Here is a 16,183-nt window from a genome sequence, read left to right on the forward strand (position 1 = left end):
AATGTCAAGGACATGTTTTATTTTCTTTTGCACAAGTCGTAGTGTACAATATCAAGAAATACGAGATAAGAATACAAGTTCCTGTTTACCAGGAACATAAAGTTCACCATCTTGCTTCGGTGGCTTGATAAAACATGTCTTGATTTTGAGACATGCTTTCTGCTACGTGCCAAGGTCACCTTAGTGCAGGTGGCTCTTGTTTTGGTTTTGAATGTGGAGATGTAATTCCCCTGCTAATATATTCTAACGTGATACAGGGCGGCTGGCCACCCAAAATCTACTTCTATCATCGTGTAGTATGTCAAAGCGGCCATTTACACGCTTTGATTTTTCTTTATTCGACACCGGAGTAAAAAAATCTGAAGGGAGATTGCCCAGAGCAGCACGTTATCAAAACCTTGAAAGCGCCGTCACGCCAACACAACTTTTACTGTGAAAGTAAAAGGCGGAAAACCGAACGTTTTAAGCCACGTATCTTGACACAGGTAAACAGTAGTACAGTATTCAGGAGGAGGCGTTTGCCCGAACCGGAAGAGGGGAAAAAACAAAAACAAATGAGCGTTCAAATCTTCGTTTAATGGCTTGAGTTTCATTCGGGAGGAGCGCAGGCCGAGTTCGGAGGAAAGTTTTGCTGGCTTTTTGGGGCGAACTTGGCGGCCGCAGCCCCCGCGGTGAATCGGCGTCGGCGGGCTGACATACACGCGAGAGGCGGGGGACATGGAGAGCTGTCACCAGAGCTAAGGCTAACGAGCTAGTTTTTAGCACGATTGGCTGACATACAAAATACACTCCACTCCAGGGAAATTACATTTTGCTCGCCCGTAGCCTTCACAAATACGTAGCTCACATTTGAAGAGCAACGACGAGATCCACCGGAGAGGGTGAGATTTGGAAGTCTGGCTACTTTAGCCTAGCTTAGCATAGCATAGCCCCTCGTTCGCAACACGCCGAAGAAAGCAACTCGACCACACATAAACATGCTACAGTGGATAGACAAAACGCTTTAACGTCAATTAGGTAGACTGATAAGCGCGTATACGTGGCGTTTTATTTTATCTGGGTGGGGATAGTCGTCGTTTGTCAAGCCTTTTTTTTGTTTTCCTTTTTCTTTTTTTTTCCGAGTTCTATATACATTTTTTGGGAGTTTGGGTGTTGTTAGCATGGGCGCTGCGGATCCCGGCAGCGGCGCCTCGGAGCGGTTACATAACAGCCGCAAGTCCGACGACAAGCTGCCGCTCTGACAGCCGCAAACACGGACACGCGCACGCACACACAGACACACGTACTTGAGCAAACAAATAGTGAGAGTAGAGAGGGGGGTTGGGGGGGCGGTGGGGAAAGGAGGGCAGCAACACCAAACAACATGGAGGAGCTGCGAGGCGGCTGCTTGCACGCGTGAACAACGATAACCCAGAGCAATGTGATCAAGATGGATTCAAACCCGCTCATCAACGGTAAGGCCTGCGTGTCCGTCTGCCTGCGCTTTGCGTGTGACCGCGAGAGCGCAACACGTTCCACTTGTATTTCTTTAGGGAACGAACTGTGGTGCACTCGATGATTGTGTCTGGGTGTGTGTGTGTGTGTGTGTGTGTGTGTGTCTTGACAAGGCAATATGGGATGTCAATATTCTTTCAAAGCAAGAAAACTCCCAACTTCCATCTTTTCCTGGTTGTTGCCGTGGCAACCGCTGCTGCCCATTTGTGCCACCAGGACTGCATAACATAGTACGACAAGGTACTAGCGTGCAGTGTTACTCCGAGGGATGATAATCATCCGCACTTTGCCAATGAAAACAGTAAATATCGGAGTCACTCAGAATGCGTTTATCCTAGTGTAGATGGAACTTCCGACGCGATTCAATCTCATACGCACCTTTCCTGAGATGACAAACACTGCCAACATTTACAACATTTAGCTCCTGCGCATGATTAGGCATTTACGGCAAAATCTTGTGCATTAAGTGGAGATGGAGAATGTTCAAATGTTCTGATTGTCGTTTATATCTTTGTTGTTGTTAAGGAACCCGAAATTTTTATTTTATGATCTGGTTTAATTGGCCAATTAATTGGTCATTGGAATTTTTTTTTTTTGCTGCATTGGCCTATAAAAAACAAAAATTTTGAAAAAACAATTTTAATCGGCCCTTAACTACACGAGGGAATGCTGCGACGTCTACGATGATAAGTGTCACATTCACGACATTTCATCTCATACTAAAACAAGTCACTAGCACAGGGCACAAGTGTGACAAGCTGTTGTCACGTTCCAACGACTATTATGAGGCGGAACCAGCGTTCGACATCAGCGGTGGCCTGATGGCCAGGGCCATGACAATGGCCTGGAAGTGCCAGTACATATTCCTTACATTCTTACTGAAATCAACACGTTTTGGCTTTTTAAAAAAAATATTTATCAGTCAATGTTTTTTTTTTTGGTCCATTTAAAGTCATCAATCATCATTTTACTGTGCTAGAGACGCTTTTTTAAAATTTATTTATTTATTTTAGCACGTTGGATCACTCCAGAAGAAATCATTTGACCGAGATACATTAAATATTCTCGTTGTCAGATTATTAATTATTGTAAAATATTTTAAAAATTAAATGAAACGGCAGACAGCGGCACGCGATCCGCATCACTAAAAGTTGTCAGCGGTCTGCAATTGCAGCTTGCCATCAGAGCCGGTTGCCATTTTTAAAGAATTATTATACTCATCGTGACGTGCGTGCGTGCACATGCGGCAACGGGTCGATTGCAGCAGGTCGCTTGTTTGAAAAGTAGATCTTCGGTCAAAAAAAAAAAAAGGTCGGGCGCCCCCGATCTCAGCTCGGTGGCTCTGTGGTGGCCGGTCGCCACGGCGACCATTTCCAAGATGATTGACGCGTATGTTGCATAACCACTCAGCCAGAGGCGACGATGCTCATTTGCATGCGTGAGGAGGCGCGGCGTCCGCATGTGTGTCATCGCGGTGCGGTTTTAATTGACGGTGACGAATCATCGACCCATCCGGTGAGCCATCCCTGTTGCATTTGTGCCATGTCAGCCATGGACCCGTCGATCACACTCTGGCAGTTCTTGCTCCACCTGCTGGAGGACCAGCGCCAGCGTCACTTGATCTCGTGGACCAGCGAGGACGGCGAGTTCAAGCTACTCGACGCCGAAGAAGTGGCTCGCCTGTGGGGCCTGCGCAAGAACAAACACAACATGAACTACGACAAACTCAGCCGAGCGCTCAGATACTACTATGACAAGGTAAGATGGACCTCCTAGCAAATATTTGCTTTTCATTTCTTCTGGAAGTCAAATGTGTAGGTTTGGTGTCCCGTTCACTTTGGAGGATATTTAACACTTTCATTCCACAAGACGTACACTTTTTTTAAAATTAGGCCCTGCCTACCAAGGACGTACTTGTACGTCAAAGTCTTTTTTTTTGAGGAGGAGGGTCTGATGCAAGCTGTGAATGAGAAGAAGCCGTTTGCATTGTAAATCGTGTCAAAAAAGCGACCAGTAGGTGGCAGTGTTGCCTCATGTGCTTTTTACCAAAAGCTCATTTTCTCCGTATTTTGGCCCACGAATCGCCATTTTCATGAAACGTAGCCATTTTGTAACGCTGTTTGCTGAAGAATGGAAACAAAATTTTTCTTCTGCTGACAGAAGAAAGTCCAAACTGTGTGTTTGGTAGGCTCCATGTTTGTTACGCATTAGAACCAAATATTCTGTGGGCCTTGCAAGGTAGAATCGCCTTCATGAGTCCCACGAAATAAAATGAAACAAATACCCATTGGATAATATGTGCACGCGTTTTTCCAGAACATCATCAAGAAGGTGAGCGGACAGAAGTTTGTGTATCGCTTTGTGAGCCAGCCTGACCCGTCGCTGCCCGAGGGGACGCACAACCCCGAAGAGGGCCAAAGACGGGACATCCCGGACGCCAACAGCCAATCGAAAAGCTGCCCGCCGTCCAAGAACGTTGCGCAGGTGGGTTGAGACCGGCCGACGCCGTTGGACGCATCGGAAGCTGGAATGATTGGCGCGTTGATCGTCAGAAGTCGTCGCCCGGCAACTCGCACAAGAGCTCTCGAAACGACTACATGAAGTCGGGCCTCTACTCCACGTTCACCATCCAGTCGCTGCAGGCCGCGCCCAACTCTCGCCCCGTCAAAGCCGAACTGCTGCTGGAGCCCGTCCCCAAGCTGGACCGCGCGCCCAAAGAGGTAGAACGCACACCGGCGCAGGAAATCCGGGGCCGCCGCCCTCCTAAAATACGGTCTTTTCTCCCAGGTTGCCTCCGCGGCAGCGCCGGGTGATCCATCCCGCCAGGTGATCGTGGCGCATCCGTCGCCGTGTCCCACTCCTGTTGTCAGCCCCCAGACGGCGGCCAACACACCCGCTCAATCGCAGGTCAGCGTCCTCTCAAGTCGGTGGCTCCAAATTGGAAGCACGTCGTTGTCAGTAAAAATAATAATAATCATCATTTCTCAAAGACGGTTTCGCTGAGCGGGCACAAAACAAATCTCAAGAAACCTCGATCAAAAAGACACTTGGAAGAAGAGATTTTTCCATTGCCATTTAAATGGAATTAAATTGAAGCACGGAAGGAAGTCTGACGTTTTGGTTTTGACCATTTCCAGTGAACCTTGAGATTTGGATGGATTCCTGCCAGGTTTGAGGCTGTTTGGTGACTGAGTAAAACGCGCAACTCGATTCGGTTTCCTAACATCATGTGTGTGACGAATGCCCGTCGTCTGGTTCGTATCTAGACCTGCTGATGTGCCTTTAACCCTCGTAGTGCATCGCTTGCGATAAATGTAACATGATGTCTCAAAGGCATTCAGAAAAACACGAGAGAGCTGAAACTTATGGAGGGGTTCTAAAATGGCCTAAATTTCATGACGTCACCGGCTGATAATTCTCAGGCATTGCAGCAATAATAAAAAAAGGTTTTGATACCTTAATCTTCACAATTGACATATTTTGCACCATAGAGACCCATTATAATTCATATTTTGGAACGTATCGTAAACCTAATGTGTATACGTGCATTTCACGCGATTTTTACGTCAATCGCTTTGTTTTCGCTTGGACAGACGTGAGCATGCCGCATTGTTGGGTTGAGGTCATTCCAATTTTGCAACTTTAGGTGGCGTCAGAGGATCGAAAATGAGTTTGCCTTTTTGCAGGAGGCTTCAAACCGATGCATTTGACATGAACACGTCCGGTCGGGATTGGTAGTAGGGCTTGGTTGGGACCTCCAGACACAATTTTTATTCCCTTTTGCAAAAAATAAAGAATAAAAAATCCTAAAGAACTAATAAAAACTATAGATGTATGGATAGCACAGATGCCTCTGACCATTTTGAGTGTTTGAAAAAAAAATGTTTTTATAACACAAAATACATCATTACAAAAATTGTAAAATGCGTAACTTAAGGCCTTTTTAATTTGGAGCACACAAGGGTTAAAAAAAAAGTTGCTGATCAAGTTTAGAATTGCAAAAATGATGGCAAAGCGCCCTCATGAAAATCCCCCAAACTCACTTCCTCATGTTGCACCAAAATGCCACAAGATGGCGGTAAAGCACTTCGCGTCGCCCTTTCAATTCACTCCCACGTACTTTCTTGGCACCAAGGTGCCACCAAAGCAAGACTTTGATGCGAGACTGAAAGAAGTGCCGGCGTCAATTCAAATCTGCGCTGACAATTTTGCCCTGGTGTGCCTCCCAGAATCCTCCCTTGAGCGACCATCCCCACATTTACCTCACCAGTGTCAGGGACCCGTCCTCCCTCACCCCTCTCCTCCCGCTGGCTCCGGTCGGGGGCTCGGTTAGTTCTGTCCAGCCGCCGCACGCCACCGTCAGTCCGCAGACGCCGCCACAGGATGACGGCGGGGGATTGGCCAACGTCGCCGGCTTCCCTCCCCACCCGAATCCCTCTCAGCCCGTCTTGGTCATCATCAACCCGCCTCCCTCGCAACAGCAGCAGACGTCCACACCTGCATCCGGAGTCCCACCCCTGGCACGCCCGCCCCCGCCGCCCGTCGTCATCAAGGAAGAGACCCTGCCGTTGGAGAAGGAGCTGCTGGAGATGGTGGGCCTGGAGGAGAAACGGGGAGAAGAGGTAAGAGCTCTGAGTAGATATGAAATATTTGTCCAAAGTCTGAGGGTGTTATCGCTGCTCAACATTTGACATCTCTGAGATGTCAAATGACATTTTATGAGAATCTTTGCCAAAGGTCACATGACCCACAAGGTCAATTTGGGGGTCAAATGAGAGGTTTAGATGTCCAGTTGCTGAAAGACGCATTTTCTAAATGATCTGCTGGTTTGGATTCTTTGTTGAATTGCCTTTCTGGCTGCCGACCTGTTTTGTGAAGCTTCACCCGGCAGGCCCTGAACGAGAAGGCTTCAAAGGAAGGCGGCCAAAAAGGTCCAAATTTGGCATGGAACGCCCCTAAAAAGGAATTGGAATTTGTTTAGCTTTCAGTTTTTATTTCACTGCTTTTTACTGAGGCTTTCCGATTTTATTTTTATTTTTTTTTTGGGGGGGGGGGGGTCTCATTTTAAATGATATGAAACAACTGACCTGCTTTGTCAGCCACTGCAAAATATTTCGCAAATACGGTGATCCCTCGCTATTTCGCCGTTCGTTTATCGCGGATTCGGTATATCACAGATTTTTTTCAAACATTCATTAAAAAAAGGGGGGGGGGTGCAATTACAGTTACATGGTGTACAGTACTGTATATGTTGCTCTATGTGACTCATTATTGTTTTGCCGCTTCTCATTTTAACCCGTATATGTTAATTGGTCGCTACTTTGCGGATGTTCGTTTCTCGCGGGTGGTTTTGGTCCCCATTAACCACCATAAACGAGGGATTACTTTCTATCTTCTTGCGCCATCACATTCCTCAGGTTCCTCAGCTCATTGGGGGCTCGGGTGAACCCCAGACGACCCTCGCCATCATTGAAGCTGCCCCCCTTCGCCCCATCCAGCCCAGGGAGGGGAGACCGGAGGGAGAAGGAAAGGACGCACAAACAGGTAGCGAGCCATCAAAATCACACACTTGAACACTCAGTTTAGCACGGGTTGTTAGTGGAAATGGCAAAAGTCATTTATTGTCTATTAAAAACAAACGACAGATGCCTCCTTATTACTTGACGATTGCTGTTTTTAGCTTTGAGGGGAGATGATATCAACCCAGCCTCTTATTTTGAAAGGTAGTTTTATGAGATCCACCCGAGAGCATGGTGGGAGGAGCTTAAGCGAGGAAGTCCAGACTCCTGTCTCTCCAACCCTAATTTGATATTCCGCTTTGTAGGCTCGTCCATGCCAGCGGCGACATCATCAAGCTCGGCCGCGGACGCGCTTCCTCCCAAACCGAAGAAGCCCAGAGGCTTGGAGCTGCCCTCCCTCCCGCCGGGCCTCTCCCAGGATAAGGTGACGGACGCCCCGAATCGCTTTGGGGTGGCGTCGCCCCCGCTCACCACACCCGCATCCTCTTTTTTTGTCTCGGGCAGGTGACGGCCGCCGTCAACAGTTTGCTGGCACCCGGCTCGGCAACCAACACGCTGACGCCCACCGTCATCACCTCGCACGCTCTGGTAAGGCAACGCCTGGGGGGGGGGGGGGGGCCTCGAGTGCCGCTCGCCACGCCGATTCGCTGACTCGTTTGTCCTCCAGACGCCAGTCCTGTTGACTCCCAGTCCGCTTCCATCCACCATCCACTTCTGGAGTACGCTCAGTCCCATCGCGCCTCGCTCGCCTGCCAAGCTCTCCTTCCAGGTAACCGGCCCTCGGCGTTTGCTCGCAAGGATTTTTAAGTGCGACCGATTGTCCGTAAAATACGGTACATTTCGCTAGCTAGGTCGGCTAAGGTTGACCGTCAATATCTGGTGTCTCCTCCAGTTCCCGACAAACGGCAGTAACCAGATCCACATCCCGGCGCTGAGTGTGGATGGTCTGTCCACCCCCGTGGTTCTGTCCCCTGGTCCCCAGAAGCCCTGAACGTTGTTGTGTTTGCACTCGGAAGCCTCCTCCTTTTCTTTGCGCCAGCGGCCAAGATGGCGCCGTCACAGTCATCCGTCGTGATGCACGTGAGCTCCAGTTGCCGTGACGTACAGGAAGAGCCGTCAGATTTTTTTCCTGTTTGTGAAGAAGAAGAGGAAAATAATCCCCCCCCCCCCCCCCCCCTGGATAGCTCAAGCTTGGTATTCTCATTAAGATTCATGAGGAAGAGGCTCTCTTTTGTACCTATTTATTCCTCGCTAGTTAACGTTATCTTTTACCAACAATTGACGCTCTTTTCTTCGCTCTGATTGTTTTGTTTCGGGTGAGGTTTTTTTTTTTTTTCCGGCCATGTCTTATTGGACATCGTGATGACGATGATGAACATGGCCGCAGTTTCTTGTTCAGAGACATTTTTTTTTGTTTCAGGGGTGCCCGCGGGCATTCCTCGAGGGCCACCGGGGTCTCGTCAGGATATTCTTGGCTTTATTCCATCCGTGGGCTTTTTGAGCGGCCCCCCGCTGGATGATTGTTGCCACTGCACCTTCTTAAAGCCGCGATGTCTTTGTTTACTGGACAAGCATTTGACACACAATGACCAAAAACACACAACAAACAAACCCAAGGGGCTTGAACGTGATGGTTGACATGTCCGTGGTGTCGTTGAACAGAGGACAGAAGAACACCAAACGGTTGTTTATTTTCATGCTTGCACGTCCTCCTTGGCAACCCGACAGTGACTGTTGTTTCCATATATACTGTTTATATAGATATATATAGATATATACACGCACACACACACAGCTCTGGACCATTTTGGACCCTGAATGACACAATGACTGTTTTTCAGACGGGTCAGTGAATGAACTTAAGCGGGCCGGGCATGGATCCCTGAGGCCCCTCTGCATTTGACAATTGGATGTAAAGGATGGAAAGTCTCGAAATCAGGGGTGGGCAAAGAGGCCTATGGCCTACACGCCGTCTGGCCATTATTCCGTTCTTTAATCAGACCCAGCAAGCATTTATATTGTAAAGAGTCCTGCAATATTTGCATATCAATTTAGCTGCATTTTCTTTAAAAAAAATCGCGAATTATTTTTTTTTTAATTTATCTCATTGAATAATGAAATATAATTTTTAATCAAATAATTGGCAGAATAATTTGATGTATTTTTTTTTAATGGAGCAGTTCTTTTACTAAAATAAACCATTACTTGCAATGCAAAAATATCAGTAAAATAAACAATCATGCGTGATTAATTGGTTAACGATAATCGACTCTAAATAATATCGTGAAAAACAGCATCAATTACTTTCTCTTTTAGTTCAACTTTTTTTTGGGGGGGGGGCGGTATCTGAGCTGGCCCAGCTGTTCAATCTAGAAATCCAAACGCCCCAAATTGTGCTCACCCCTCTTTGAAAGCTGGCGCATCCTAGTCACAAAAATGAAGCTGCCAAAGATGTCCAATTCGAGCCAAGTGCAGTTTACTCGTGGGTAAGAAAAAAAACCCCAACTGTCGATGAGACTTTGGTGCCGTTTCCCAGTCTCTTGAACGCAGCACGAAGCCATTGCGTTCGACTGTTCTATTTTTCTAGCAGAGAACCGCTGCTTTATTTTGTCTATTGAGGAGAACAGGAACACGCACGCACGCACACAAAAAAAGCCTTAAAGATGTCGCCGTGGACGCAACGGGATGCGATGTTGGGATTGCTGTTTTTTTTTTTCCCCCCTCCTCCCGAACGGGCGCGGCCGACACTAAGCCATTCATTACAGAACGTTTTGGACGAACTTTTCCTTTCACCAGCAGAACAGGAAGAATGTTTTTTTATACTGATGACGTCACATGGGGAGCTTCTGCTGGATTGGCTGTTTGGATGCCATTATTACCGCCGCTGTGTGGGTGTTTCCCCGGAGGAGGGAGGAGAGGGGTGGAGGAGTATGTCCTCTCCTTTGGTTTTCTCTGTATCGCGATAAGTGTGGTATCGGTGCGGGGGGGTGGGGTGAAATTATGTACAAAGTTGACGCAATTCATATCAAATCCCCTCTGGCCCCGCCTTCCGCCATTTGCTGAGGAGTTTATTGACGTAAAAAGAGGCGGGAATTTATTTTTCTGAACCTTGCTACTCGTATTTACTGGAAATATAAATAAGACAAATTTCTATTTTTTTGCCCCCCCCCCACCCCCCTCGTGTTTGTTAATGTTGTACAGATGTCTTGTTTTTCTATGACATGCCTCTACACGTCCAAACACAAGCACTTATGGGGTCAAGTGTTATTAAAGTGTCCCGTTGGTTGAACCTGCCGAGTCGTCTCTCGTATGATTTCCGTTTGGAGCAATTTGAGCATCGATAGCCATTTTGGATCAAGACGATGATAATATTAATTAAGCAACCTGAATCTAGTTTCAGGCGGCCCGGTAGTCCAGTGGTTAGCACGTCGGCTTCACAGTGCAGAGGTACCGGGTTCGATTCCAGCTCCGGCCTCCCTGTGTGGAGTTTGCATGTTCTCCCCGGGCCTGCGTGGGTTTTCTCCGGGTGCTCCGGTTTCCTCCCACATTCCAAAAACATGCATGGGAGGCTGATTGGACGCTCTAAATTGTCCCTAGGTGTGAGTGTGAGTGCGGATGGTTGTTCGTCTCTGTGTGCCCTGCGATTGGCTGGCAACCGATTCAGGGTGTCCCCCGCCTACTGCCCGGAGACGGCTGGGATAGGCTCCAGCACCCCCCGCGACCCTAGTGAGGATCAAGCGGTTAGGAAGATGAATGAATGAATGAATCTAGTTTCAAAAGTTGCAACTCTGTGACGGGGGAGGGGGTGTCTCAAGTTTCTCAATGACATGCTTACAGTACTTCGAAAATCTTGTGGCGCCCGTGCGGAAGAGTCATTGAGCGACTCCCTCGTCCGAGTGACCACCGCCGCATTTGCTGAATAAAAAAAAAAAAAGCCATCTTGCCAAAGACATTCAAATCAAACGAGAAACAAAATAGTGACATCTGATTGGCCTGCAAAGGTGATAGCGCCAAGCTGCAGCTGTTGTGAAATCAGCCGATCCTCCATGAAGTGTCTCCAGTCGGTCCAAAATGCCGCTGCTCTCCTCTTGAAGGGAACTCGTAAGAGGGAGCGCATCAATTCCTACTCTGTCCTCCCCTTCGCTGGCTCATTTTCGAGTTCTCTTGAAGATCCTCTCATTTGTTTTCCCAATCTTGAAATGGCCTGGCCCCAGCTGACCTCTTTGAGCTCCTCTGCCCCCGCCCGGTGCCTCAGGGCTGTGTATCGGGCACCGCGAGAGGTACCAAGTACTAAGCGGAGGTCCAGCGGGGGAAAACTCATTTTCATTCGTTGGCTTTTGACTCCGCATGAGACTTGATTTTTAGTTGGAGTGTTTTTGTGCTTTCTGCTGTCTTTGTTGTGAATTGATTGTTTGCACAAATTCTTTTTGCCCCAATGTGCAGCACATTTGGATGCAGCGACGGTTGTTTTCAAGCGCTTCAGAAACACACTCGAGTGGAGGTGAGTTGAGTCTCGTTTCATAGCGATTGCTAGTAAGCACTGGAATTATTGGAAGAACACAATCGGAGCGCTCGCCAAGCGGCAGTTTTTGTCCGATGTTTCTCTTCAGTGGAACGCCTTTTTAGATTTGGAGAGTCAGCGCAACATTGCGTTTTTTTTTTTTTTTTTGCTGTGCACATCTGCTCAATGAGCGCTTTTGTGTGCACTCAGTTTCATTGTGACCGCCACTCAGAGCTCGGCTTCGCGAGAACAACGGCGCACTACCCAAAGTGATGACGCTGTGTTTTGCATGGACAGCAAAAAAACCAAACAAACAAAAAAAACATTCAAATTGATTCCTGAGCTTTTTTTTAGTTTTTGTTTTTTTCGAAAGCAGCTTTTACACGCATGTTTGTTTTTTTTTTCCCTAAGATGATACCAACAACCTTGATTTTCCGTAAAGCCATGGAATCTTGTGGATGTTTCAGTGCATGAACTCTGAAACATTGCGTGGCCCCCCAATGATATGGGGAGCCACGTTTCGCCGGACCTTCCGGCATTTTCCATCCAGATTCATTTTGGCTCCGTGTTCGGAATTTGGCTTTTTGATACGATGGTGACTGACGACACTCGAATAAGCGCCGCGGGTCGGCAACCATCTAATGCAGGGGTGGGCAAACTACGGCCCGCGGGCCAAATCCGGCCCATTGGTCTTTTTAATCCGGCCCGCCCAAGGTTGGTACACAATTAAGGTTCCATGTCAACGACTGCAAAATTTTCATTTGGACTTGTAATGACAGGCATTTCAACGCCAGGTGGCGCAGTTACTTGAAGTTGCAGAGCATAGGGAAGAAGGGGGAGACGCGAATCCCGTTCGATACGGCAGAATAATGTACTCTTAAAGTCTGAAAAACGTGCCAAAAAATGCCAAATACTGCTTTTTAAATCAAGAAATCCAATTCATATGATGTGGAATTGAGTTCACCCTTTTGATCCGGCCCTCCATCATATTTTCTGGTTCTCATGTGGCCCACCCCTGCTCTAAGGCCTCACAGAGAGTCCACACATCATTTTTCAAAGGGGTCGTTCATAATTGTTGCTTTTATTTCCTCAACACGAACGGCAATCAGCACACATCCATGATACGTTTAATGGAGCTGATTTTGCTCACGCCGCTCAGGCCGCTCTCGCGCAGGCTCCTGTGCTCGCCGGGTTTCACGTAGATGACGCGTCCCCGGAAGTTGGGCTGCTCAAAGAGCAGCCAGTGGCCTTCCAGCACGGTGCACGACTGGCAGTCGGACATGTAGAGGCGGTCCTGCAGGGACTCGCAGTCCTCCAGCAGCTCCTGCATCTGGCCGCCGAAATTCTCCAACTCGTAGATCTTCACCCTGAACTGTCCCCTGTGCTGTTGGACCCAAAAGCGGACGTCTTGGTCGACAATCAACCAACTACCCCCCGCCACCCAACCACCCACCCACCCACCGGCCGGGAAAGCGGACTTACCATGGGGATCAGCCGGCAAGAGCGAACGGTGTCCAGTGCCACGGCCCCGACGCCGGTCACGCTCCCGAGCCGCGCCAGGTCGGGGTACTCGCCCTTCTTGAGGAAAACCTGGTTGCCGATAAAGTTGGAGCGGTCGTACAGGACGAAGCAGCCGTTCTCCACCCGGCAGGAGCTGCAGCGGCTCATGTGCAGGTGGATGTCGGAGCAGTCGCTGCTGCACTCGTAAGAGCGGCCCTGGAAGTTCTTCTCCTCGAACAAGATGATCTGCGGTGGGGGGGAAGACACAAAGCGCCAATGGGGTGAAAAGTTTTGACGAACGGGCGGCGACGACGGTGCGGCTCTTACCCTGCCCATGGTGACGCTTGGAGTTGTTGCACCCATGCCAACAAACCCGAGGCCTTTTATAGTGACCCTCGGCCTCAGAGAACCTTTGGGGCGCCTTTGTGCGAAAGCTCATGACTCGTCAAAAGTGCAGCGGGCCTGGCATTCTTTGGCCGGCCCGTCTATTGTACGCCGGGCGGCACTTTTTTGGAGAGGGAATGCAAGCTCATCACAGAAGCTCCGTGCTCCTCGGATGACCTCTTCACCAAGCGTACAGCGCGCGTGTCCTCTATGGAGGAGTTTCCAGCCCCGCTTGAGGCCTTTTGTGTCGGCCCACCACCGCATTAAACATCCGAGTGTTAACAAAAGCCACGTTCTGACATACAGTACAGGGGAAGTCTCTCAATCCTATAGTGATGCTCGCCGGCGCACAATATAGAGTGATGACTCCAGGGCTTCTGCGACATGTATAAAAAGGGGGGGACCGGGCTTGATGCCCAAGCTGTACATCTGCAGTCATCTCGGCAATACCATGACCATGGGAAGGGTAAGTAAGAAACGGCGCCGCCATGTGGAGTCAAAGGGGTGGACGGGTTGGGAGCAAACGGGACGACTTGACGCCGCCGCTGTTTTTGACAGATCATCTTCTACGAGGACCGCAACTTCCAGGGTCGCTCCTATGAGACCAGCAGCGACTGCCCCGAGCTGACCACCTACCTGAGCAGGTGCAACTCCTGCCGGGTGGAGAGCGGCCTCTTCGTGGTCTATGAGAAGCCCAACTTCAAGGGACACCAGGTGCTGGTCAGGAGGGGCGAGTATCCCGACAGCCAGCGTCTGATGGGAATTAATACGAGCGACTGCATCAGATCCTCTCGTATGATCCCGCTGGTAGGTCCTCGCGTGACCACAAGTGAGATTCGTGTGTGTCTTGGGGGCGCCGCTTGCCGGAGGGGCACCGTCGAGGCAGTTGGTCAGCTGAGGGGGTCGGCTTGAGGAACCGATCGGTCGGATAGTCAATGGGGCGATCGCCTGGTTGCTTCTTTACTTGGTTGATCGGTGAGTTGGCAGGACGACCCAATCCGGTCAAAGTACTGCCAAAGTAGAGCCTTTAAAGTACATTGCAGCGCAAAAGGAAACGCCGCTTGCCGGAGTGGCACCGTCGAGGCAGTTGGTCAGCTGAGGGGGGTTGACGTGAGGAACCGATCGGTCGGATAGTCGATGGGGCGATCGCCTGGTTGCTTCTTTACTTGGTTGATCGGTGAGTTGGCAGGACGACCCAATCCGATCAAAGTACTGCCAAAGTAGAGTCTTTAAAGTACATCGCAGCGCAAAAGGAAACGCCGCTTGCCGGAGTGGCACCGTCGAGGCAGTTGGTCAGCTGAGGGGGGTTGACGTGAGGAACCGATCGGTCGGATAGTCGATGGGGCGATCGCCTGGTTGCTTCTTTAGTTGGTTGATCGGTGAGTTGGCAGGAGGACCCAATCCGATCAAAGTACTGCCAAAGTAGAGCCTTTAAAGTACATCGCAGCGCAAAAGGAAACGTCGCTTGCCGGAGTGGCACCGTCGAGGCAATTGGTCAACTGAGGGGGTTGGCTTAGCTTGAAGAACCGATCGGTCAGATAGTCGATGGGGCGATCACCTGGTTGCTTCTTTACTTTGTTGATCGGTGAGTTGGCAGGAGGACCCAATCCGGTCAAAGTACTGCCAAAGTAGAGCCTTTAAAATACATCGCACCGCAAAAGGAAACGCAAAACGTTTTCTGAATGCAGAAGTTGAGATGAGGAATGAAAAAAAAAATACTAGGAATACAAATTGCTTCTCAGGTGTCGGGGTAGAGTTAGCCTGTGCTGTCCTAACTAGCCTGAACTGATACGAATACGAAAACCTTTATTAGTCTCGCAATGGAGAAATTCCCAATTCACAGCAGCAACGTTATGAAAGGAAGAAGCAGAACAACAAAATAGAGGAGCTGCTGGAAAGGCGGTGCGTGATAGCCTTTAGCGTTGCGATCCCGACCTGATCGCTGCCGCTTGCCCCACAGCACAGAGGACAGTTCCGAGTGAGGATCTACGAGAAGGAGAACTTTGGAGGCCAGATGCACGAACTGACCGACGACTGCGACAACGTGGACCGTCTGCGCATGTCCGACTGTCAGTCCTGCAACGTGATGGAGGGCCACTGGTTGATTTTTGAGCAGCCCAACTTCCGGGGCAGGATGCTGTACCTGAAGCCCGGCGAGCACCGCAACCTCCGCGAGCTGGGAGCCAGCGGCATCATCCGACTGAGCTCCATCCGACGCATCACAGACACCTGTTAGCTTACTCTCTCGTTTGTTGAATAAAGCAAGTTGAAATTTGAATCTCTCATTCGAGTCAAGACACCTTTCTTGGTCAGGTAGCCCATTTGTTAGCAAAGAGATTGCGCTTGTGTTGTTTTCTCCTTTCGCATTCCCCGAAACGTTAGCATGTTAGCTTCCTCGAGGAGAGGAACGCGACTGCTCATTAGCAAAGCGTCCCAAAAGGGAGAGATTGTGCGTGAGTTGTTTTCTCCTTTCGTATTCCCCGAAACGTTAGCATGTTAGCTTCCTCGAGGAGAGGATCGCAACTGCTCGTTAGCAAAGCGTCCCAAAAGGGAGAGATTGCGCGTGAGTTGTTTTCTCCTCTCGCATTCCCCAAAACGTTAGCATGTTAGCTTCCTCGAGGAGAGGATCGCAACTGCTCGTTAGCAAAGCGTCCCAAAAGGGAGAGATTGCGCTTGAGTTGTTTTCTCCTCTCGCATTCCCCGAAACGTTAGCATGTTAGCTTCCTCAAGGAGAGGAACGCGACTGCTCGTTAGCAAAGCGTCCCAAAAAGGAGAGATTGCGCGT

The 16,183-nt window shown here is 49.3% G+C and overlaps 3 protein-coding genes across 4 annotated transcripts; 2 read left to right on the forward strand and 1 right to left on the reverse strand.

Annotated features, from left to right (window-relative positions):
• The first annotated feature begins 384 nt into the window (after positions 1 to 384).
• elk1 (ETS transcription factor ELK1) lies at positions 385 to 10,302 on the forward strand. 2 transcript variants are annotated; one of them, XM_052058339.1, is made up of 11 exons: positions 385 to 1,454; positions 3,044 to 3,252; positions 3,811 to 3,978; positions 4,047 to 4,214; positions 4,282 to 4,401; positions 5,724 to 6,116; positions 6,912 to 7,038; positions 7,319 to 7,437; positions 7,518 to 7,601; positions 7,681 to 7,782; positions 7,906 to 10,302. In XM_052058339.1, exons 1-11 carry the CDS (start codon positions 1,430 to 1,432, stop codon positions 8,002 to 8,004), a joined length of 1,614 nt encoding a protein of 537 aa, XP_051914299.1. In that variant the 5' UTR covers positions 385 to 1,429; the 3' UTR covers positions 8,005 to 10,302. The 2 variants fall into 2 exon arrangements, with proteins under 2 accessions (XP_051914299.1, XP_051914301.1); XM_052058341.1 differs by having other exon boundaries at positions 389 to 1,454; positions 4,050 to 4,214.
• A 2,271-nt stretch (positions 10,303 to 12,573) lies between these two features.
• LOC127596161 (gamma-crystallin M3-like) lies at positions 12,574 to 13,499 on the reverse strand. The gene is made up of 3 exons (XM_052058350.1): positions 13,342 to 13,499; positions 12,997 to 13,260; positions 12,574 to 12,898 (listed from the first exon to the last, which is right to left on the reverse strand). The coding sequence occupies exons 1-3, from the start codon at positions 13,375 to 13,377 to the stop codon at positions 12,620 to 12,622; spliced, it is 579 nt and encodes a 192-aa protein (XP_051914310.1). The 5' UTR covers positions 13,378 to 13,499; the 3' UTR covers positions 12,574 to 12,619.
• A 199-nt stretch (positions 13,500 to 13,698) lies between these two features.
• Positions 13,699 to 15,676, forward strand: LOC127596162 (gamma-crystallin M3-like). The gene is made up of 3 exons (XM_052058351.1): positions 13,699 to 13,864; positions 13,957 to 14,205; positions 15,359 to 15,676. Exons 1-3 carry the CDS (start codon positions 13,811 to 13,813, stop codon positions 15,632 to 15,634), a joined length of 579 nt encoding a protein of 192 aa, XP_051914311.1. The 5' UTR covers positions 13,699 to 13,810; the 3' UTR covers positions 15,635 to 15,676.
• The last annotated feature ends 507 nt before the right edge of the window (positions 15,677 to 16,183 follow it).

The sequence above is a fragment of the Hippocampus zosterae genome, chromosome 2 (assembly GCF_025434085.1).
Source record: "Hippocampus zosterae strain Florida chromosome 2, ASM2543408v3, whole genome shotgun sequence".
In the NCBI taxonomy this organism is placed as follows: Eukaryota; Metazoa; Chordata; class Actinopteri; order Syngnathiformes; family Syngnathidae; genus Hippocampus; species Hippocampus zosterae.